General features: G+C 43.7%; 3 protein-coding genes across 5 annotated transcripts in view; 2 read left to right on the forward strand and 1 right to left on the reverse strand.

Moving 5' to 3' along the window:
- Positions 1–19,405, forward strand: part of LOC142101345 (glutamine synthetase) — a 41,188-nt gene extending 21,783 nt beyond the window's left edge. Inside the window, exon 8 of the mRNA XM_075185764.1 lies at positions 19,068–19,405. The gene's annotated coding sequence lies outside the window, so the exon portion shown is untranslated. The remainder of the gene's footprint in view (positions 1–19,067) is intronic.
- Positions 1–25,301, reverse strand: part of LOC142101343 (uncharacterized) — a 196,831-nt gene that overhangs the window by 77,969 nt on the left and 93,561 nt on the right. The gene's annotated exons all lie outside the window — the stretch shown is intronic.
- Positions 12,972–19,059, forward strand: LOC142101346 (glutamine synthetase-like). The gene is made up of 6 exons (XM_075185765.1): positions 12,972–13,272; positions 14,288–14,449; positions 14,986–15,132; positions 17,682–17,809; positions 18,131–18,330; positions 18,725–19,059. The coding sequence occupies exons 1-6, from the start codon at positions 13,107–13,109 to the stop codon at positions 19,044–19,046; spliced, it is 1,125 nt and encodes a 374-aa protein (XP_075041866.1). The 5' UTR covers positions 12,972–13,106; the 3' UTR covers positions 19,047–19,059.

Here is a 25,301-nt window from a genome sequence, read left to right on the forward strand (position 1 = left end):
ACTACTAATACTACTACTAGTACTACTACTACTACAACTACTAGTACTACTACTATAACTACTACTACAACTACTACTACTACAACTACTACAACAACTACTACTACTACTACTACAACAACTACTAGTACTACTACTACTACTACTACTTGTACTACTACAACTAGCACTACTACTACAACTACTACTAGTACTACTAATACAACTACAAGTACTACTACTTGTACTACTACAACTAGTACTACTACTACTACAACTACTACTAGTACTACTACTGCTACTAATACTACAACAACTACTACTACTAGTAATACTACTAGTACTACTACAACAACAACTACTACTACAACTACTACTAGTAATACTACTACTACTACAACAACAACTACTACAACTACTACTAATACTACTATTAGTACTACTACAACTACTAGTACTACTACTACTACTACAACTACTAGTACTACTACAACTACTGCTACTAATACTACAACTACTACAACAGCAACTACTATTAGTATTACTAATACAACTACAAGTACTACTACTTGTACTACTACAACTAGCACTACTACTACTACTACAACTACTGCTACTAATAATACAACTACTACTAGTACTACTACTACTAGTACTAATACAACTACAAGTACTACTATAACTAGTACTACTACTATAACTACTACTAGTACTACTACAACTACTACTACTAGTTCTACTACTAGTACTAATACAACTGCAAGTATTACTACTACTACAACTAGTACTACTACTACTACTACTAGTACTACTACAACTACTACTACTACAAATACTACTAGTACTACTACTAGTACTAATACAACTACAAGTACTACTACTTGTACTACTACTACTACTACTACTACTAATACTACTACTAGTACTACTACTACTACAACATTTACTACTACAACTACTACTGCTACTACTAGTAATACTACTACTACTACTAGTACTACTACAACTACTGCTACTAATACTACTACTACTACTAATACAACTACAAGTACTACTACTTGTACTACTACAACTAGTACTACTACTACAACTACTACTAGTACTACTGCTACTAATACTACTACTACTACTAGTACTACTACTACTAATACAACTACAAGTACTACTACAACTAGTACTACTACAACTACTACTAGTACTACTGCTACTAAAACTACAACTACTACTAGTAATACTACAACAACAACTACTACAACTACTACTACTAGTAATACTACTACTAGTACTACTACTACTACAACTACTACTACTACTACTACTACTAGTACTACTACTACAACTACTACTAATACTACAACAACAACTACTACTAGTACTACTACTACTACTACTAATACAACTACAAGTACTACTACTTGTACTACTACAACTAGTACTACTTGTCGAAGTCAGCAAATTGGATAAAGTCATTTCAATTAAAGTCTAGCGAACTTGGTTGTCTTTGTCTGAATAGATGCGTACGGTACGCATCGATGTACCAGGGCACGCTGCGGCGTGAAAGGGCGTACGCATCCACTACACGTGGCAGCAACAGTAATTGGTCTTTTACCATACATTTGCACAAACACGCATACTTATAAAATAGTACACATTAATGGTAGTTGCAACACATAGTCAGTTATGTCGAAATATAGTAGTATTTATATGTTATATCAGAGTTACATGCATATTAGTGAAATACACGGAACAGGTTGAAGGAATCACATCATGAGTGGTATCATAATGAACCTTGTTACATATCCTACTGTTTGGTTCACTCTGCGAGGGAATCGTAGAGTGCATTCACAAGTTATGAATGATAGGGAATTATGAACTACTTAAGACTAAGGAATCTTGGCGGGAAGAGCAGAGCATACCCCCTGCAGAGATGACCCCCTCCTTTGGATTCCTTAGGATGAACCAGCCAATGATTGACAACCCCTTGGACATTCCTGAGACCTGGACCAATAGATGCAAGCTATACCATCTTCATTGTATTACTGTATTTGATTGTGTATATAAGCAGCAGCTTGTGATCCAGTGTGCAGACATCTTGTCCCCAGACTTCAGGATTGAATGACTGCACTGGATCCAGAGCGCCTGCGATAAGTAACGGCTGTATTTACTATTACTTCGCTTGAGCATATTATTCTACTTATTGCGAATAAATCTTTGTGCGTTGGAAACACAAATCGAGGTTCGACAATCGTTATTGGTTAGCGACAATACGCACATAACAATTTGGGGGCTCGTGAGCTTTGGAGGTTTCGTTGCCGATGATACGCAAGACCAACGGATTTCGGTTCCTCAACAAAGGGTGGAGACGCGTCATAAACGGGTAAGAACGCATTGTGTTCAAAACCTGAATTTTACTCTGTGTTGCGAAACCGAATGTCCGTTTTGCATTATCTAGGGCACGCTAACTAGAACCTAGGGACAAAAGCGAAAACTGTTTATTTTTTCTGTCATTGTGCGCTTTAACTGTTTTGCATTGCTTAGCATATGTGTATTTCCTGCTGTGCGTACGTGAACTTCCGGTAGATTTGCCACGTGGTTAAACAATCGTTTTGATAGTTATTATACATGCATAGTATAATTACTTGTGAAAGCCTCTGAGATATTATTACTGTTGTTGGGAACTTTTGATTTTCTGCGCAGAAAAGGTGTATAGTGTGTGATGTTGTAACGTAGATACACTGTTTATTATTCATTGTGCTCAGTTGCTGTCTGACGAGGCAGATTGCCCAACTGAAGGACGGTATACAGGGCAGGTATACCGAATGCGAAAACCGAGTTTTCGCAAAGCGCTACCAATAGATCGCAAGATTTGCTAATAATTAGTATTGGTAGGCAGTGCGATCTAACCGCATCTTTAGTGCGAATTGGTGAAGCAGCTAGGAGGAATTATATTGGAAAGGCTGGTTGATTGTATCGACTTTGTTCTCCCAGTTATAATAAACTCAACAGATTTTTGTGGTTTAGCCAGGGTATCGAGGAGCTGATAGCCCTTGGGTCCCACAGTGATATTGTCTGTGTTAGGGGTCCTTGTTTAATACAAGAGGAAGTGAGTGTACGCGGCTTGAGCAAATACGTCCACGGCCAATAAGAGATCTCTAGCGGTAGAGTGTTTGTAGCAAATTGTTGAAAGTGGTCTGCATAGATTGGTGATATTCAACATGGGTGCTAAGCATACGCTAGAGATGGTCAGTGTACTGCCTAAGGAAGGCCCTATTGGTTCAGCGAGGTTTCTCATGTGTAAGAAATATGGTGCATACGCAACTGTGTATTGTGACACGTGGGTCAAGATGACCAAAGATTGTGATAGGCCTTTCCCAACAATAGGAAGTTTTAATGCAGAGGTACTAAATACTGTAAAAGATAAAATATGGTTGATCAAGTCAACGAAAAAGAGAAATAGACATAATGATTGTTTAAAATTGTGGCAAATGGAAGGTAACACGTGGCAGAGCAGCGAATGCAAACCGGAAGTAGGCGTGGCGAAAAGCGCGCGCAAGGCGGATGTAACTGTTGAGAAGCGTGGCGAACTCAGCGCTAGCGCGCCCCTGCCACCTTGTGTCGCGGGAGGGGTAAGTACAGCCATTGTTAAAACTGAAAATAGAAAAATTGCTAAGTTGTATCCTGTTTTAAGCCAGTTTAAATCAAGTGTATCTGAAAATGAAGATGAACCCACTGTGATTTCGGCCATTGCCCATGCTGTTAGTGTACTAGAGGCTCAGCGCAAGTATGAGAAAATGGCTGAGATAGGTGAGAGTAACGTGATCACTAGGAGTGAAAGCATTCTAAATCTAGAACCAGCAAATCCTGTAGTGTCCCCTGAAGTCAGTGTACCAGAGGGTGCGTTCCCAGTCCGCACAATATCAGTTACCAATGGGAAACCGGATAAGGATGGTGTAGTTCCTTTAAGAAATGTTACAATGCATTGTCCCTGGACTAGATCAGAATTACGTTCCATTATGACTGAATTCCCAGATCGTAGAAAAGAGTTGGCTAAGTGTCAGAAATTTGTTAAAGACTTAGGAAATGCCCACGAACCAACCAATAAGGATTGGCGTGTAGTGTTGAGGGCGTGTCTTCCTCCCAATACTAACATACAAAAATTCATTGAAGATTGTTTGTTGGAGGAAGATGACACCTTGACTGATGAGATTAACCAAAAGAATATAGAACAAATTGTCAAATACTTAGCCATCTATTTTCCAGTAGTAGTAAATTGGAGTAAGATTTTCACCATTAAACAAAAGGATAGTGAAACAGCAGCAGATTACTTCACTAGAGCTATAGCAGCGATAACACGGTTTACTGGGATATCCAACATAAGTGAGGACCCACATCACAGAGAGGTAGCTGTAAGAGTACTGATGGATGGCCTTAGAGAAAATTTAAAGACGAGAGTACAAACCACATTACCTAATTGGAGAGGTGTCACGGTAGATTCTCTTAGGGAGTCTGCTGTGGAGCACGACAAAAACCTTTTTAGACAAAAGGAGGAGAAAGGTGATAGGTTAATGACGGTGAGTATACAGGCTCTAGAGGGGATGCATACACGACCACCAGCATACAACCCACATAATAAGAAACATAGAGTGATCAGATGTTTCAATTGTAATGAAGAAGGACACATGAGGAGGGATTGTAAAAAAGACAGATTCAGCCCTAGAGGTGGGACACATAGATATCCTCCAAGGAAGAATTCACCTAGAATCGAAGACTCACATCTACCCGCACATATAATAACCACAAATATTGCGCGGGAAAATGATAGTCAGCGCTAGGGGTCAGGTCATACCTGTAGTCTACAGCCAGTGAGGTTAACTGAGAGTCAGAGTGAAGAACCAAAAATGATAGTTGTCATAGCTGGTAGAAAACAAACCTTTCTTGTAGATACAGGGGAGGCCCGATCTGTGATAACCTCTCCTTTCAATCTACAGATGACCAGTAAAACAATTCCAGCCATCGGGGTAACGGGAAAAGTGTTACATTATCCTCTAACTAAACCCGCTGAAGTTACTATCGGGCCTCTGCATACTAAGCATTTGTTTCTCTTGGCTGCAGCGGCTCCTAGTAACTTGCTAGGGAGAGACTTGTTATGTAAAATGGGATGTGTCATATACTGTACTTCAGATGGTGTGTTCCTAGATATACCCGAGAAGGTCGCACAAGAGGTACAGGATATATTGGACACCCCTCAAAGGTTAATGTTACACTCTACTGTTATAGAACACAGTCCATCTCAAGTAAAGGGGATGTTGCTGGAAATACCAGGTTCCCTATGGACCAGAGATGGACAGGACACTGGACTGATGGCAAACGTAGCCCCTGTCATGGTCAATCTAAAAAGTGGTAGGATAGCTCCAAAAATCCCACAGTATCCATTAAAACCGGAGGTGGAACTAGGGGTATATCCTGTTATTGAGAGGCTGTTACAACAAGGGATTTTAATTCGTACAGCCAGTACAGCAAATATTCCCATTTTCCCTGTGAAGAAGAATGGGGGGAGGGGCTATAGATTAGTCCAGGACTTAAGGGGAATTAATAAAGTTGTTGAGAGCCAATTCCCCGTAGTGCCGAATCCAGCTGTCATCCTCATGCAGATTCCACTGTCTGCCAGTCATTTTACTGTCATTGATCTATGTTCTGCTTTCTTCTCAGTCCCTCTTCACCCTGACTGCCAATACCTTTTTGCATTCTCCTACAGGGGAGTGCAATACACATGGACCAGACTACCCCAGGGGTTCATTGACAGCCCCAGTATTTTCTCCCAAGCCTTACATGACTGTTTGCAATCCTTTCAACCCCACAATGGGTCTGTTCTAATTCAATATGTGGACGATTTGTTGTTGTGCTCTGATTCTTTTATGTCATGTTTACATGATACTAAATTGTTGTTGCTTCATCTTTCACAAACAGGGCACAAGGTGGCAAAGGATAAATTACAGCCATGTCAGACTAAGGTCAAATACTTAGGACACTGCCTCACTAAGGGGCTAAGACACCTGACAACCGACAGGATTGAGGCCATACAACACATGACTCTGCAGCAGAGCCAGAAGCAGATTCGTACTTTCCTGGGGATGTGTGGATACTGTAGATCCTGGATCCCAGGTTTTTCTATTCTGGCATTACCATTGCAGGAGCTAGTCTCTTCCTCAAAACCAGAACGTGTTGTACACACAGAAGAGTCAGAGCAAGCGTTCTTTAATCTTAAAGATAGTCTGACTAGAGCACCTGCATTGGGAATACCTGATTATGAAAAGCCTTTTGAGCTATTTTGTACAGAAGCTGATGGTTGTGCAGCAGGGGTCCTCACACAGAAACATGGTGACGCTAGCAGACCGGTAGCATACTACAGTGCACAATTAGACAATGTGGCGAGATCACTCCCAACATGTCTCAGAAGTGTAGCAGCAACGGCCCTTCTGGTAAGTAAGAGCGAGGACGTAGTATTAGGACATAATTCAACTATCTATACACCCCATGCTGTATCAGCTCTGTTAAATTCAGCCCAAACCAGACATGTTTCTTCAGCTAGATTCACAAAGTGGGAACTAGCCCTGATGGCACCCTCAAACATCACCATCAAACGATGTAGCACTTTAAATCCAGCTACATACCTTCCGTATGTGTCTCAAGAGACACAAAGGGTGGGAGGGGAGGAGACCCTGGTTGATGATGAGTTAGGCAAAAATACTGACACGCATGATTGTATGGAACACCTGAATCAGACCTTTACTGCAAGGCCCGACATACGTGACACCCCCTTAGAAAATGTAGATTTTACGTTTTATACAGACGGAAGTTGCCATAGACAGACAGAGACAGGAGAGCTATGTACTGGTTACGCTGTTGTAGACGATCAGGATGTGGTAGAAGCTGAACCCCTTGGTCCACCTCAGCCCAGGTGGCGGAACTAGTAGCACTAAGGAGAGCGTGTGAATTGGCAGAGGGTAAATCAGCCAATATATATACTGACTCTAGGTACGCCTTCGGGGTAGTGCACGATTTTGGGGCCCTTTGGCGTCTTAGAAACTTTACGACAGCAGCAGGTACACCAGTGGCACACTCACAACACATAAAAGGACTTCTGACAGCGATACAGTTACCCAGAACAGTAGCCGTCATAAAGTGCAAAGCCCATACCTTTGAAGAAGACCCAGTGTCATTGGGCAACAACAGGGCAGACGAAGCTGCTAAATGGGCAGCAGGGCAACCTATGACTGTATCAACTGAGACTATGATGGTTTTTCAGACATTAGACATGCAGAAATTAATTGAAATGCAAGATTTGTGTTCCCTGCAGGAAAAGGCGGTCTGGAAGGCGAAGGGATGTGGTCAAGAGTCCTCAGAACTCTGGAGGGATGGACAAGGTAAGCCTGTAGCTCCCCGAACATACTATCCAAGCCTGGCTGAAGCAGCACACGGCCTGACTCACCTGGGTAAAGAAGGTATGTGCAAACTGGTGAGAGCATACTGGTGTGCTCCCGGATTTTCCTCTCAGGCTAGTATGAAAGCAATGTCATGTCTTACTTGTTTGAGGAAAAATGTTGGGAAAACTATTCCAACTGAGCCATCCCACATCCCTCCTACAGACGGACCTTTCCAGGTAATACAAATTGACTATATCCAATTACCACCGTGCAGGAATCTAAAGTATGTGTTAGTGTGTATTGATGTGTTTTCCGGTTGGGTAGAAGCATATCCGGCAGCCACTAATACTGCTGTGTTCACTGCAAAGAAAATTGTACAAGACTTTGTGTGTAGGTTCGGTATCCCTAGAATCATTGAAAGTGATAGGGGTACCCATTTTACTGGTGATATCTTCCAAAATATGTGTAAACTCATGGGAATCAGTAGCAGACTCCACACCCCTTACCGACCACAAGCTAGTGGTAAGGTGGAGAGAGTAAACGGTACTATAAAGAACAAGCTGGGTAAGATAATGGCTGAAACTGGGTTGGCATGGCCTGAGGCTTTGCCATTGGTCCTCCATAGCATTCGAACCACTCCTAGACCTCCTCTTAATCTGTCCCCCTTTGAGATACTGTTCGGACGACAACCTCATTTGATCGTGAGTCCACAAGACGACTTGAAGTGTAATAATGAAGTGACTGTACAAAAGAATGAGTAGACAGCTAAAACAACAACAACAAAAACTAAAAATGCTGTCACCTGGTATGCCAGAGACGAACTGTCATGATGTTGAACCTGGAGACTATGTTATGATGTTATGTAATTTCTTACGTTCAGATTGTTTAACAGACCGTTGGGAAGGCCCGTACCAAGTGCTGCTGACCAGTACTACATCACTGAAGGTTGCAGAGAGAGACACTTGGGTCCATTCCACCCACTGCAGGAGAGTCCATAATCCGGAGAAAGTGCAAGATAAAACTAAGACGGACGACACAGAGCTGTCACTTGTGAGCCTGTTCCGGGAGACCTAAAGCCTGCAGTCGAGACACCCGAACCAGAGACGTTGCCTCAGAACTATCTTTCCAGCGATGGAGTGGCGGTTTTTGTTTTTCTTTTGTTCCAGGATTTTCCTTGTTTTTACTCTTTCTAGGACATTCTACTTTTGAGAAGGAGGATGGAGGACGGAGGAGAGTTCTGGGAGTGATACGGATGAAATGGAGGCAGAAGAAAAGTTAATAGGATACTCAGAGCAGCCCATTATCAAACTTGGTCCAGGGGTTATGAAAAGGTCTGCTAGCTCAGGAACTCGGAGGCAGTGTGAGGGGCTATTGTCTGATGAGTATGGTATCTGTAAGTTCTGCGAATCCCTAGTTGAAGAGAGATGCATCCAACGATGCCAGTCCCCCAGTACTCTGAATATAGGCGGGCATCCTTTGGAGGATTATCACTCCGTGGTGGGTAAGGTACTAAACCAAACCGAGTGTTGGGTGTGCTCTCACGTGCCGCAAGGGCAGCATAATATAGGACTAGTGCCATTCCCTCTAAACATATCTGACGTACTCGAATTGAGGGGTGGGAGGCCAATAGACGGGAGGTACAATAACACTAGGTCCCCTAGTCTGACGCTTCGACAATACTCCATAGGCAGATCTTTGCTGTGACTAAATATATCTCATGCAAAGCGCCTGGAGAATTGTGAGGCTGACCTATCAGTTCAGACAATGGCTCGCCACACTCATTTTAGAGGGAGACTCACAAGGTCACTACTAGGCAGGAATGTTGATGGAAGTCACAAATTAGGGCGTATAACCAAACATAAGAAGGTATCCATTGGAAAAGTCTCTACAGATAAATGTAAAAATGTCATTAATGCCGACACGTGTCTAGAACAAATGGAGACACTAGGCATGGGTAGTTTTATCAAAACTCTGTGTGATATAATTCATGGGCATACTGCTCCTTATTTTCTCCCTGATAATGTGTATTTTGTTTGTGGGAGGAAAGCTTATTCCTGGGTGACTCCGAGTTTCAAAGGCTTGTGTTTCTTAGCTAAACTGGTTCCTGAAATCATGACTATTACTCATGAAGAAATGGTTGGTATTCACAAGACTACATCACCACCATACATACACACACAGTATGAACACCGTTACAAGAGAAATATGATTCCTGGTGAGGAACCCATAGCTACAAAATTGATTAGTGAAACTGCTGGTTTCCAAGTTATGGTTGCCCTAGATCTCACCAGGACCGCTCAGGGAACATTAAACTTTAAATATATCCAAGACCTAGCCAAATTAATAGATAATATCACCGAGATGTATGATGACACTTTCAGGTATACTGGAAGGGAGGTACAAGCGTACAAGAAGGAGTTGGTGCAACATAGACTGGTACTAAATTATCTCACCTCTATTACTGGTGGGTACTGTGTGACACTGGCCACCCAGTTCGGTGTCAAATGTTGCACGTACATTACTAATAATACGGAAGACCCTAAAGAGGTTATAGACCGGAAGATGGATGAAGTTTTGCAGCTGAAATGGGAATTTCGAAAGAGCCATAATTCTTCGTTATATGAGGTGGGGGGAAAAGGTGGCGGGTTGGTTCTCATGGTTGAACCCAGCAAAATGGTTCTCCGGTCTGGGGGAGTGGGTACAGGAAATGGTTGCTAGTGTAGGTAAGCTCCTTCTCCTTATACTGGGTGTCATCTTAGCAATTGGTTTAGTTGTCAAATGTGTTCCTACTGTGTTGAAGTGTGGAAAACGGTCTCATAGGAGTAACACTGAGAAAGAGACTGAAAGGGTGGTACCAGATACCGAGATCATGGTCTGTGAAAAAGCATTGTATAAACCTGAACTTGAAACGGTGATTGGGTGATAGTTTAGTACACTATCAAAGGGTGGAGCTGTCGAAGTCAGCAAATTGGATAAAGTAATTTCAATTAAAGTCTAGCGAACTTGGTTGTCTTTGTCTGAATAGATGCGTACGGTACGCATCTACGTACAAGGGCACGCTGCGGCGTGAAAGGGCGTACGCATCCACTACACGTGGCAGCAACAGTAATTGTTTTTTTACCATACATTCGCACAAACACGCATACTTATAAAATAGTACACATTAATGGTAGTTGCAACACATAGTCAGTTATGTCGAAATATAGTAGTATTTATATGTTATATCAGAGTTACATGCATATTAGTGAAATACACGGAACGGGTTGAAGGAATCACATCATGAGTGGTATCATAATGAACCTTGTTACATATCCTACTGATTGGTTCACTCTGCGAGGGAATCGTAGAGTGCATAAACAAGTTATGAATGATAGGGAATTATGAACTACTTAAGACTAAGGAATCTTGGCGGGAAGAGCAGAGCATACCCCCTGCAGAGATGACCCCCTCCTTTGGATTCCTTAGGATGAACCAGCCAATGATTGACAACCCCTTGGACATTCCTGAGACCTGGACTAATAGATGCAAGCTATACCATCTTCATTGTATTACTGTATGTGATTGTGTATATAAGCAGCAGCTTGTGATCCAGTGTGCAGACATCTTGTCCCCAGACTTCAGGATTGAATGACTGCACTGGATCCAGAGCGCCTGCGATAAGTAATGGCTGTATTTACTATTACTTCGCTTGAGCATATTATTCTACTTATTGCGAATAAATCTTTATGCGTTGGAAACACAAATCGAGGTTCGACAATCGTTATTGGTTAGCGACAATACACACATAACATACTACTACTACAACTACTAGTACTACTACTACAACTACTGCTACTAATACTACAACTACTACTACTAGTAATACTACTACTAGTACTACAACAACTACTACAACTACTACTACTAATACTACTACTACTACTAGTACTACTACAACTACTACTACTACAACTACTGCTACTAATACTACAACTACTACTACAACTACTACTAGTACTAATACAACAAGTACTACTACTTGTACTACTACAACTAGTACTACTACAACTACTGCTACTAATACTACTATAACAACTACTACTACAACTACTACTACTACTACTACTAGTACTACTACTAGTACTAGTACAACTACTGCTACTAATACTACTACAACTAGTACTACTACAACTACTACTAGTACTACTACAACTACTGCTACTAATACTACAACTACTACTACAACAACTACTACTAGTACTACTACTACTAGTAATAATACAACTACAAGTAATACTACTTGTACTACTACTACTACAACAACTACTGCTACTAATACTACTACTAGTACTACTACAACTACTACTATTAATACTACTACTAGTACTACTACAACTACTAGTACTACTACTACAACAACTACTACTAGTACTAATACAACTACAAGTGCTACTACTTGTACTACTACAACATGCATCTAACATTAATGCAGCCTCACACATCTATAGGTAGTAAATCAGTCAGTGGCTGATCCAAGGGGGGGCGTGGCTTGGAAGTGGCTAGTATAAATGCCCCAGAGCCGGTATTTGCAGCCAGTGTTGATGTCTGCTTCTTCCTGACGATCCAGAGGGCAGAGCTGCATTCCTATTAATAAGGTAATTACTGGGGGGTGTTTGTTCCAGCTTGTCCAGGGCATGTGCCCCCTGGATGGATGTGTGGAGGGCATGTGCATCATGTGATCTCTCTGGGAATGGATGCAGGGCATATCCTACAGGGCATCATGTGCCCCCTGACCCACTTGGGTTCAGGAGTACTCTGTATTTCTGCATTAACCCTGCTCCCTGCCGGCCATGTGGCTGCTGAGACCATCAGCTGCTCCTAACTCCCACCTCTCCCAGGCTGTAGGGAGCAGTGCTCCTTATATTTGTATCTCTATGTAACGAATCCCTTCCTTTGTGGTCCTAAAATGATACATTGTCCTCAGGACAAGCTGTTCTGTGGAAGTCCCAGGTCTCATGGCCATTGTTCTATTTGGGGCTCATATGTAACCTTTAAACCCCAAAATGCATTTCTCTTGGCTGCTACTACTGTAAAAGTTAATTTTGTTACTAGTTTAATTTTGTATCTTGAGAGTCTCTCAGTCTGATTGTGTGGCATTATTGGGTTTGTATATAAAGCTTATTTACAGGAGAGTAAATATTCCATATATCTAAGACAGAAGAGCTTACAATTATCTTCTGCTCTTATATGTTTGTGTATAATGTAGCTGCACACTAAGGACATATTGTTGTGTGCTGGATCATTCTGGGATATAGAGGGTTAACACCCCCTATGCACCCTGGAGCAGGAGGGGGGTCTAATAATCAGTCTGCTGTAAACTTGTACAACCAGTTGTATCCAGTTCTTCTGTTTTTCTACCCCTTAGGGCTTTTTTTTCTCAAATTTTTATTTTTTATTTTTTTTATCAATCATGAAATGCCTTTTGAACTTGCAATTGTATGGGGAAATGGAGTGAATATGAGCCCCGTTCCCAAGAGCTTGCAATCTAATGGAGTGTAGTTTGTCCCTATGTTCTTGTCCAGTGGAAAGATTTGTACCTGCTTAATTCATAAGAGCATCTATGGATAATGCCAGTTCATATTGGTGTTGGGTAAGCTTCCAAAAATAACCAATCCAACCTCTAACGTGTTTCCCCCCCCTTCTTGTTCCAGATCAGCCACCACCATGTCTGTGTCTCACAGTTCCAGACTTAACAAGGGGGTGAGGGAGCAGTATATGAAGCTGCCCCAAGGGGGGAAGGTTCAAGTTACTTATGTGTGGATTGATGGGACCGGGGAAGGGGTCCGCTGCAAAACAAAGACCCTGGACTATGAACCTAAATCTATTGAAGGTAAGACCTAGACCATCCCTTCCACATGTAATCCTGCTGTGACTGCATGTTCATTCCCTCATAGTGCAGACAGTAAAGTCTGATAATTGCTGGACAGACACAAGTTACTGTCGTCTTCAAAGGTGACATTCCAGTGGAGTGTAAGACTTGGTATACGTGCCAACATGCACTGCACAAGCAGCTGCATGCTAAGTTTATTTAAATGACCCTAATTTTACCCAAAAAACTAGGGATGTGCACCGGCCACTTTTGGTGTCTCGTGTTTTGTGTTTTGGATTCGGATTTGCTTGAGGTTTTGGGTTCGGATTTGTTTCGCAAAACACCTGACGAAAGGTTTTGGGTCGGATTTATTTTGAAAAAAACATAAAAAGTGCTAAAAACCAGTTTTGTGGGGGTTTTCTTCACTCCTACGCTATTATTAACCTCAATAGCATTCAATAACAATTATTTCCACTAATTTCCAGTCTATTCTGAACACCTCACAATATTGTTTTTAGGCCAAAAGGTTGCACCGAGGTAGCTTGAGCACATAATGCCAAAAAAAGAGGTACAAGATGGAATTGTTCTGGGCCCTCCCTCCCACCCCTCGCGAGATTCGACGCGAGACTTGGACGACAGAGCCTCGTTTTCATTTTTTTGCCCGCCGGAAATATCCGAACAGTGCTCAGATCCCGTTCGTATCCGCAATGTTTGGGTGGGCTCAGATTAGCGGAATCCGAGCCCGCTCATCTCTACAAAAAACACAATGTTTTGTATTGTGGAATGTCATCCATGTCCCCACATTCTAAAAGATATTTACCCATTTTGTTTATATGGAACTGTTTCTTAAATTGTAACTAAATTTGCTCTAAAAATAGAGGGATCGGTAACAATTGGCTGCTCACCCTTGTGTTCATTACGGCAAAGGAATTTTAATTGCTGGGCAATCTAATTGGTGTCTGTGTGTGTATAATAAACTGCAAGTATTAACTTGCAATGTTTATTCTTTAAAACCAATTATCTTCTTCCATTTTAGAGGTCCCAGAATGGTACGCTGGCGGGACAAGCATATATCAAGCCAAGGGCTCAAACAACGACATGTACCTGACCCCGGTAAAAATGTTCAGGGACCCGTTCTGCCTTGACCCCAACAAGCTGGTCATCTGTGAGATTCTGAATTATGACCGAAAACCTGTAGGTAGGTCGTTCAGGTTTAACGCTGTACAATCTGGCTTAAAAGCTGCGTCACCTCCTTTAACTGGCTGCAGGAGAACCAATTAAATTGCATGGCTCAGTCTCTATGTCTTGGGGAATTGGGCTAATTGGATCTAGGTGGAATTTTTTTTTTTTGGGAGGGGGGGAGGGGGGTTCCTTTCATTCTCTGAGCTAGGCTAGGGGCTGTATTCTAAATGATCATATTATGTAATACAGTTTAAAAGAAACATCTCCAGCAATAAAACATTAAAATCTTCTTGCTAAAATGTATTCACACAATTACCATCTATTATTTGAATTGGACACAGGTTTGATACTGTCTCTTTACATTCCTGGGCAGTTGTGATACTCTGTTCATAGGGAAGTATAGTCTAGTATCTGCTGCGACTGAGGAGTGTCTCACACGTCAGTATACAGTACGCAGATGGAAAAATCTACCAGGCCTCTTATCCAGTGTACACAGTTGCATAGTCTGACTGGTTCTTGTGTACTTACCTGTAATCCTGTTTCCTATTTCAGAAACAAACCTGCGTAGCACCTGTAAGCGTGTAATGGACATGGTGGCAGATCATCACCCTTGGTTCGGTATGGAGCAAGAATACACAATACTTGGCATCAATGGACACCCTTACGGCTGGCCTGAGAATGGCTTCCCAGGGCCACAAGGTAAGAAACTAATCAAGTGGGTTTACAGCACCCAGTTCATTAGGATTTAGCCTCTACTTGACCTATCTGGTTAATAGAAGAGCCATCTGGCCCTCGAGTGGCATCCTGGTTTATGTGCTGTCCTCAGATCACTTAATCGTTGTCCTGTTCTCATTAGCGGCTGATGGGGCTCTTAGCTGTGTAAATGTTGGCGTTTCTGTATTCTGGGCTCTGTCTCCTATTAGAGAAATACAATAATCTCAATCTGCAGGAGACAGTGCTTCAGGATTACCTAGGCCTATGTTCTGTTGAGTGGGGGGCATTGTCCGAGTGTAAAGGGGGGGGGGGTGTATATACCACAGGTTGCCATAATTACTTCTTAGAGGTCTCTGCTCCCATCCTTAAACAAATGTCTAAGTAATTTACTTGTCAATCTGCAGTAGATGTGGTGGATTGAAGTTGAATGCAGAAATTTGCAATTTTATTTTGGCAAAGTGTACGAGTTAGTGATAAAAGTAAGATGTAGGTTATTCAGGATTTATGTCACGATATAAGAATGCGTCTCACCTGCGGATATTGGCACTGCTACGCCAGGAGGGTCGTACAGGCCGAGGTCAGGAACCGTGCGGGCCAACGAGGTACCAAATCAGAAGACGGAGCGTAGTCAACAAGCCAAGGGTCAAACCGGAGAGAACAGCACAAATCCAGAGGGGTATCCAAGACAGGGTCAGGGAAAGCCGGGTCGGTACACAGGTAGTCAATCTGAAGGTTACTAAACATAGGAAGTGCTGGAGGCTGGGAGACATAGTTGCTCTGGCACCCTAATGGTGCCAGAGCCTACTATAAATAGGAGGAAGTTAGCCCTCATTGGTGGATAGTGGTGCGGCGGTCAGAAGCGCTGTCCTCCGACAGGAAGTCGGGCGCGCGCCCCGTTGCCTAGATCCTGCAGGGAAGGAAGCGTCCGTCCCTGGCAAACGAGGAGGCGCAGGGATGGCGCCTGACAGTATTTCCCCCCCTCTCTACTGGGCGAATCCGAGGATAACAACTGCCTTTTCTGGAAAGTGGCCAAAAGTCGTGGAGAATGCAAGTCCTCTTTAAAGACCCAGGACCTCTCCTCAGGCCCTAAGCCACTCCAATGCACTAGGTACTGAGAACGTCCCCGAAGTCTACGTTTGGCCAGAATTTGGCTAACCTCATACTCGGCACCAGTTGTGGTCGGAATTGGTTGCGGGACAGGAGCATGATGAGAGAATTTATTAAGTACCAAGGGTTTGAGCAGAGACATGTGGAAGGTGTTGTGAACCTTTAGAGAAGGGGGGAGTCGGAGTTTAAATGTAACTGGGTTAACAACTTGAAGCACAGGAAAAGGTCCAATGAATCGGGGTGCCAACTTCATAGAACACACCCGAAGTCTGAGATTCCGGGTGGACAGCTACACTTTGTTTCCAACCTGAAGGGTAGGCACCAGTCTCCTGTGATGATCAGCAAAGGATATATATTGATGCCCAGACCTCAACAGATTCTCTTTCGTGGAAGACCAAATTTTGGCCATATCTCGAGTCATGGAGTGGACGACAGGGACAGTAGGAGACTGCGAAGAGAACTCGGGGAGAATGGGATGGATGTCATACACTGAGAAGAAGGGGGAGATTCCAGAGGAAGAATGCTTGTGGTTGTTGGGGGTGAATTCAGCACAAGGCAGCAGGAGACACCAATTGGACTGATTATGGGATGAAAAACAGCGGAGGAACAATTCCAGATCTTGATTCACCCGCTCATTCTGCCCATTGGTTTGCAGATGATAACCAGAAGAAAATTTTAACGCAACACCTAGATCTTTGCAAAAAGCTCTCCAGAACCGGGATATAAACTGAACACCCCGGTCAGAGATTATCTCCCGAGGACACCGATGGAGACTAAATATTTCCTTGATAAAAACTTGTGCCAATTGGCACTGCTACGCCAGGAGGGTAGTACAGGCCGAGGTCAGGAACCGTGCAGGCCAACGAGGTACCAAATCAGAAGACGGAGCGTAGTCAACAAGCCAAGGGTCAAACCAGAGAGAACAGCACAAATCCAGTGGGGTATCCAAGACAGGGTCAGGGAAAGCCGGGTCGGTACACAGGTAGTCAATCCGAAGGTTACTAAACATAGGAAGTGCTGGAGGCTAGGAGACCTAGTTCCTCTGGCACCCTAATGGTGGCAGAGCTTACTATAAATAGGAGGAAGTTAGCCTTCATTGGTGGTCAGTGGTGTGGCGGTCAGAAGCGCTGACCGCCGACAGGAAGTCAGGCGCGCGTCCCGTTGACGGGGTGCTCCTGCAGGGAAGGAAGGCGTCCGTCCCCGGCAAGCGAGGAGGCGCAGGGACGTGCCTGTTACTTTAATTCTTGGCCTCCTCCAACAAATGTTGGTCCTCGTCACTGTTTCCAGTAAAACGTTTAGTAATTGCTCATTGAGACATGTGTTGCTTCATTGAAAGGGGGAAGTCTGCTGCGATAGTGAATCTTGCCAATAACTAGTGTAGTACTTAAATGAGATGTTTTTAATAGACTGTTTTGTGTATTCCTCAGGTCCTTATTATTGTGGAGTTGGTGCCGATAAAGCATTCGGCCGGGATATTGTGGAATGTCACTACAAGGCGTGTTTATATGCCGGGATCAACATTTGTGGCACAAACTCAGAAGATATGCCATCGCAGGTAAGAAACACAGAATCTTACATAAGATGTGTTGCATATTGGGTCACTTTGACAACTTCTATAGGAGTGTCCATATCTTTGGAAACTGTAACCTAACTGTGAGCTGCAAATTGTACTGTACATAATAAGGGGTTTCCTGAAGTTTTCTTCAATATCCTCTGACACATGCAATCTGGTAGGATTAGTAAATATAGCTGATCTATAAAGACCCATTGTGATGGGTCTAGTTCTGAGCAGTTCCTGCAGCAATTGTGTTTCTCCCTTTAATCTGGGTGTTTGTTTGGAATATAAATGTTAAACTTTAATCTTTTCGTTTGGCAGTGGGAATTCCAGGTGGGTCCTTCAGAAGGAATTGACATGGGTGACCATCTGTGGATGGCTCGATTCATCCTCCATAGAGTCTGTGAAGATTTTGGCATTGTGGCAACTCTTGACCCCAAACCCATGACCGGCAACTGGAACGGAGCTGGGTGTCACACAAACTACAGCACGGAGAACATGAGGAAGGAAGGAGGCCTAAAGTGAGTCTTCTTACAGGACGTGATTAAAGTGCCCCTGTTGTCTCTACAAGATGGAGGCAGCTGTCTTGTGTAATATTTGCAAGAATGTAATCCATCAATTCGCTAGAGTCTGGTGGTAAAGTGATCGGCTCATAAAACTGCTGCCTCCGTGGGGCGTAGGTAATGGGTTCTCATCACATATTGGTGTACCCATTTCTAGGCTGCTCTTCAAACCTACACCATTAACCTTAATATTGAGCTAAAATAAAAACAGTGGTGGGGTTGGCTGTTAAATTGAGTATAAATGGTCTTGAGGGATAATGGTGGGTCTGCTACATTCTGTACTAGAACACAGAATAAGTTCAGACCTGAGAGATGCATACTTAATCTCACCACACAACCTCTTTCTCTTCAGACACATCGAAAAGGCCATAGAAAAACTGGGCAAGCGACACGATTATCACATCTGCTTTTATGACCCTCGCGGAGGAAAGGACAACTCTCGTCGTCTGACTGGACAGCATGAAACCTCCAGCATCCACGAATTCTCCGCGGGTGTTGCCAACCGTGCGGCCAGTATACGCATCCCACGCCAGGTTGGGCAGGAAGGATTCGGGTACTTTGAGGATCGTCGGCCGGCTGCCAACTGTGACCCTTACGCTGTCACTGAGGCTCTTGTGAGAACAACCATTCTGAACGAGACTGGCAGTGAAACCAAAGACTACGGGAAGAAATAAACTGGGGCAGGATCCGCCAAGTGTACTCCATCCACATCTCTATCTCCCGTGGCAGCAGAATCCTTTTAAACTCTTATTCTAACTACTCAACATTTATCTGACGTTCCTTCTGTTTTGGAAGGGTAAAGGGCATTTGGGCATCTACTGTAGTAATGTTTAATGTTTTAATCTGCTGTTTACGAAGGAAGTGGCAGGCCAACAGCTTCTTAATGGGGAGGGCTTGAAACTTTAAGGGCAGCGTGGGGGTTGATGAAAGGGCTCGGGTGTGGGATTATTTTAAGTGCCAGTGCCCCAATGGGGTTCAGATAGGGAATCCTCTGCCAATGATGGTCTTGTTGTAGAACATGCAATTTATTGATACAATGTGACTGTTTTTATCATTGAAATAAATAAACAAACATACTTTAATTTATTGACTACCTAGTTTGTAATAAACATGAATGAACATAGACCAAACATGTCAAAGTACTGCATGTGGCAGAATCTATCCTTATCACTATTAAAGTAGTATTATTTTTATCAATTAATCCCATGAATACTGATGTCAGTATTACACACAAGTATCAGAAGTTCTTGCAGCTGTTATCAGGATGGAAGGACTCTACATTAAAGGTGAAGCTACCATCTCGAGCCCCCAAATATACACTCAATGCCAGTGTACATACGTAATAAGAAATACTTCAGTGCCAAAGTCTATATTCTATAAATTGTTTTTGTTATATTGAAGCATTCCTTTTGTGACAGGATGGACCGCCTATGCCACCCTGTCTGTTGTTGCTGGGAACCGGCTGGGCTTACTTTGCAACCGTCCCCTTTCGTTATTCCGCATACGCCCCACCTGCCACAGTAGGAGGAGCCTACTGCCACCACTGGACTCCTTTATGGCGCCCAGAACCACGTTCCTTCTGGGTAACTGTCACTGCTAATGTACTCCCATGCTGGTGTCACTCACCGGACTGTGAGTGCCATTTCTCCTGTGTTCAGGAACCGTGGCCGTCCGCCATCCTGAGGGTCTGCGCATGTGCAGCCCTTATGAAACCTTCAGTACCTGTTGCTTTTAATTGATTGGATGATCAGGCAACCCTCCCTATTTAAACCACCTGTGATCATTACCTGGTTGCCTGATCTTGGAGTCTCATTCACCATGAGCCTCTGAAGGTGTTCCTGTGTTTCCTCGTGTATTCAGCTCCAGCTGATTCCTGTCTACTACGTTTGTGGTTTCAAGACCACTTCAACTCTCCTGTGTTCCTCGTGTCTGCACTCAGCTGATTCTTATCGGCTACTGCTGCCGGATTCCAGTCCGCCTCAACTCTCCTGTGTTCAGCGTGTCTGCTCTCCGCTGCCTCCGTTACTACTGCCGGGTTCCAGACCGTCTCAACTCTCCTGTGTTCATCGTGTCAGCTCTCCACTGATTCCTATCTGCTACTGCTGCAGGATTCCAGACCGTCTCTACTCACCTGTGTTCAGCGTGTCTCCCCTCCGCTGCCTTCGCTACTACTGCCGGATTCCAGACCGCCTCTACTCTCCTGTGTTCAGCGTGCCTTCCCTCCGCTGCCTCCGCTACTACTGCCGGATACCAGACAGCCTCAACTCTCCCGTGTTCATCATGTTTCCAGTTTTACTTACTACTGCTTCCTGAGTATTGCTCCGTTGATTGCCGGTTACCTTTCGTGCGCTGCACCAACCTGATTACCGCTTCCATCCTCCAGTGGTCTCTCCTCCTGCCGGCGTTCAGCCGTTCAGGTATCCCTGCACGTCTCCTTGACAGCCTGCTCTCCTGAACCGCGGTATGCATACTTTCCATTGACTTTGCTATTGTATTGCATATCCGTCTGGACTGTGTTGTGTTCATCTCCGGAGTCTTCTATCTACTGAAGCTATTGTTACTATTGACTTTGTTTCCTATTACCTGGATCGCTCTAGTGACTTTGTATACTTCAAGCAGCGCTTGTCAGTTATTATTGTATTGTGGATATCATCGTGGGATCAAGTTCCGTGTGCCCCGTGTATCCTCTGCATTACATTCATCTCCTCGTGTCCCTCCTCACATATATATAGCAGTGGTACAACTTCCTATATGCAGACCACTGACTCTCACTACCTCCTCTCTACTCCTGGACATTGCTCCTCACTATAGCAGTGGTACAACTTGCTGTACGCAGACCACTGACTCTCCTCACGTTTACTTGTCCATCTGGTTCCTCGTGTTCATACATCTAAGTCATTACCAGTTGCTGCTCGTCATAGACTTTCCTTGAGCATTCTCTCACCATCTGCTAATTCTCCTGTTCCGTTATCACCCTGCTACCAGAGGACCATAGTACCAGCTATATTACTCTGGTAAGAACATCATCTGGTGATATCCTGGGCAAAGACTCCTAGTGCCTGTGACAGCTGGTACATTTGGGCTGGTACCCCTGACCTCTTACTATGGATCAGAGTGCTGTGGATGGATCCCCCCTGGCCTATCACACTGACCAGCTGCTAGGCAGCAGCAGCGCGGTGGTACTGGAGAGCTGGGTCCAACCTCAGAGGCCGGAGGACAGATTAGATTTAGGGTCTAATCTGTAGGTCACAGGAATATAGCAATATTGAAGATGTTTTCAAGCAGGTCTTTGACGCAAGTGATGCTTATTTGCTCTCACACTGGTTGAAGGAACCAGATGATCAGGTCAGATGGAACATCAGAATGATGTACAGTGTACAAGACAGTGCTTTTTATACTGATTTGGACACAGTCTATTTTAAGAATCAGGATGCAATGTGTTTACACAACCATGGATTTCCATACATTGCAAAGCTAACAATATTTACTCTTATCTGTGATATCTTAAAACCTTGCTGTGATATCCTGCATCTTACAGTGGACAGCAAGTCTAATTACATCATCCTATGACCCTCGCACATCAAAAGTAGGGATGTGCACCGGCCACTTTTCGCGTTTTGGGTTCTGATTACCTTCAGCTTTTGGGTTCTAATGGGTTTTGCCAAGGTTTTGGGTTTTGATTTTTTTTTTAAAAAGCATAAAAACTGCTAAAATCCAGATTTTGTTTTTTTTTTCACTCCTACGCTATTATTAACCTCAATAACATTCATTTCCACTCATTTCCAGTCTATTCTGAACACCTCACACCTTAGGCCAAAAGGTTGCACCGAGGTAGCTGGATGACTAAGCTAAGCGACACAGGTGGGTGGCACAAACACATGGCCCATCTAGGAGTGGCACTGCAGTGGCAGACAGGATGGCAGTTTGAAAAACTAGGCCCCAAAGAGCACATAATGCCAAAAAAAGAGGTGCAAGATGGAATTGTCCTTGGAACCTCCCACCCACCCTTATGTTGAGGAAAAAGGATATGCACACTTTAACAAACCAATCATTTCAGCGACAGGGCCTACCAAACTACTGTGGCTGAAATGATTGGTTTGTTTGGGCCCCCACACAAAAAAAGCAATTAATCTCTCCCTGTACAAAGTAAACTGGTTCTACTGAGGCAAGATGTCGTCCTCATCCTCATCCTCTGATTCCTCGCCCCCTTCAGTGTGTATTTCCTCATCCTCACACATCCCGGGTATCGCCTGCCTAGTGAAGTGGAATCTAGACGGGATTTGGTACCGGGACACAATACCTCCATAAACCGTCTAAATCCCACTCCGCTGATGGCGGACACCGGACGCACGTCTAACACCAACATAGCTGTCAAGGCCGCAGTTATCCGCTTTGCTATAGGATGACTGCTGTCGTACTTCTTCCTCATGGCAAACGACTGTTGTACGGTCAATTGCTTAGTGAAAGACGTAGCGGTCTTACGACTTCCCCTCTGGGAAGATGACCGACTCCCAGCAGCACCAGCAGCAGCGGCAGTAGTAGGCGTAGCACTGCAGGATCCTCCGGAAGAATCCCAGATTGAAGAGGACTCAGTCATGCCGGTGACATGGCCTGCAGGACTACCTCCGATCCGGATTGAGGAGGAAATTGACGAGGAGGGTGTTGCTGGTGTGGATACAACAGGACCAAGGGATTTAGGTGTCCCTGGACTGCTGACGGTCCTAGCCACAGTTCCTGAACTAAACACAGAATTATGAAGGGTCTTCAGGTGACGTATAAGGGAGGATGTCCCTAGGTGGCCAAGATCCTTACCCCTGCTTATTGCAGTTTACATAAGCTACATATGGCAATACATTTGTTGTCCGGATTGGGATAGAAATAATTCCAGACCGAAGAGGTGGATTTATTGGTCTTCTGCCCAGGCATGACAATGGGCTTTTTCATCCCATGGACAACAACTGTTTTCCCCCCTGGTGCCTCATTTAAGCAAACCACATCAGCATCCTCCTCGTCAACTTCCTCCTCAGCGCCAGCTACATCAATATCCTCCTACTGGTGTACAACATTGACACCTTCATTATCAAAATCTGGAACTGCACTGTGGATGATCCTTCCAGCATATGCAGAGGGCATGCTGCAAATGGTGGAAGGAGCCACCTTATTAAAGTAATTCTATCGTTTTAAAATAAGCATTGCCCAATCAATTGAATGTGTGTCCAAAGCACAAAGTAATTTATTTTAGCAGATGTAAATAGTCAACAATTCAATACATTATTATATTATGATAAAGTACAGTACAGCACAGCCAATACCAAAAGATAATACATACCAATGCAATCGCTTGCGCACGCTGCGCAACCACCGGACCCGATGGACAATATTCTGTATAGAATATTGTGTCAGAGTTGACTGAGGCCCCAGTGAGATGCAGCTAATATATATACAGTCAGTGTTTCATTGTGAACAATAGAGATGACGTAGATTGTTTCTATAGGTCCAGACGTTGGGTGGGTCCAGGCCAGACAGGTAATAGGTTGATTCAATCTAAGGAATCCAAAGGTGGGGGTCTTCTCTCCAGGGGGTCTGCTCCTTTTCATAGCCAGTATCATACAAAGGTTTTACTCTCTAATATCAATAACTAAAGTATGCAATGTGCGATCTCTTCGCCGACTGCACCGGACAGCTGCTGATGATTAGGGCTTCAATATGATATCAGGCATGACACCTTTCCTATTACCTAAACCTTTAATAACACTACAATGTACATATAATCAACATATATATATATATATATATATATATATATATATATATATATATATATATCTATATATATATATATAGACTAATAATAAACCGAATACTATCTGCTCCTGAATTACAGTGTAACAGAACCAATATGAAATTATATAAATAACTAACTGTTGTAATGCGAGTGTGTGCGTGCGTATTTTACCGTGCGAACGCCCCACGTCACGTAACACGTGGCGTACGCTTAGCAATACGCACGGCAAACCAATATTAAACCAATATACTTTCGTTCATCCAATTATACGACTTCAACAACCTCTTCCCGTACAGTGATGGGAAGGTCAGGCATCGCAACCACCAACACCCTTGGACTCCCCTTGGGGATTTGTGATGCCATCTCTTTAGAAGACAGAGTTGTTTGCTGTGTTGTTGATGACAGCTTAACTCTCTTAAATTTTTTAGAGGGGGGTGGAGGAGGAGGGCTTAGATCGTTGTGTGAAGCTGAACCACTAGTCATGAACACGGGCCAGGGCCTAAGCCGTTCCTTGCCACTCCGTGTCGTAAATGGCACATTGGCAAGTTTACGTTTCTCCTCAGATGATTTTAATTTCTTTTTTTTGATCATTTTAGTGAACTTTGGCTTTTTGGATTTTACATGCCCTCTACTAGGAGATTGGGCATCGGCCTTGGCAGACGACATTGATGGCATTTCATCGTCTATGTCATGACTAGTGGCAGCAGCTTCAGCATTAGGAGGAAGTGGTTCTTGATCTTTCCCTACTTTATCCTCCAAATTTTTGTTCTCCATTATATGCAGCACAAGAGAGCGTACCCCTGGACTGGAGTTATACGGCTGTACCACTGGACTTATACGGCAGGATCAGTGGATTTATACAGCAGGAGCACTGGACTTATACGGCAGTACCACTGGACTGGACTTAAGCAGCACAGGACAGAACCACTGGACTTATGCAGTACAGGACCCCACCACTGGACTTTTGCAGCACAGGACAGCCCCATTAGATTTATATGGCTGTACCACTGGACTGGACTTATATGGCTGTACCACTGGACTGGACTTATATGGCAGTACCACTGGACTGGACTTAAGCAACACAGGACAGCACCACTGGATTTAAATGGCTGTACCACTGGACTGGACACAGGACAGCACCACT

This window comes from Mixophyes fleayi, chromosome 9 (assembly GCF_038048845.1).
Source record: "Mixophyes fleayi isolate aMixFle1 chromosome 9, aMixFle1.hap1, whole genome shotgun sequence".
Classification (NCBI taxonomy): Eukaryota; Metazoa; Chordata; class Amphibia; order Anura; family Limnodynastidae; genus Mixophyes; species Mixophyes fleayi.

Excerpts from the sequence above, each read along its gene's own strand:
- LOC142101346 (XM_075185765.1), top strand. The coding sequence starts at position 13,107 with ATGTCTGTGTCTCACAGTTCCAGACTTAACAAGGGGGTGAGGGAGCAG. Across the intron at positions 14,450-14,985 it reads TTATGACCGAAAACCTGTAG|AAACAAACCTGCGTAGCACC; the intron begins GTAGGTCGTTCA and ends TTCCTATTTCAG. Across the intron at positions 18,331-18,724 it reads AGGAAGGAAGGAGGCCTAAA|ACACATCGAAAAGGCCATAG; the intron begins GTGAGTCTTCTT and ends CTTTCTCTTCAG.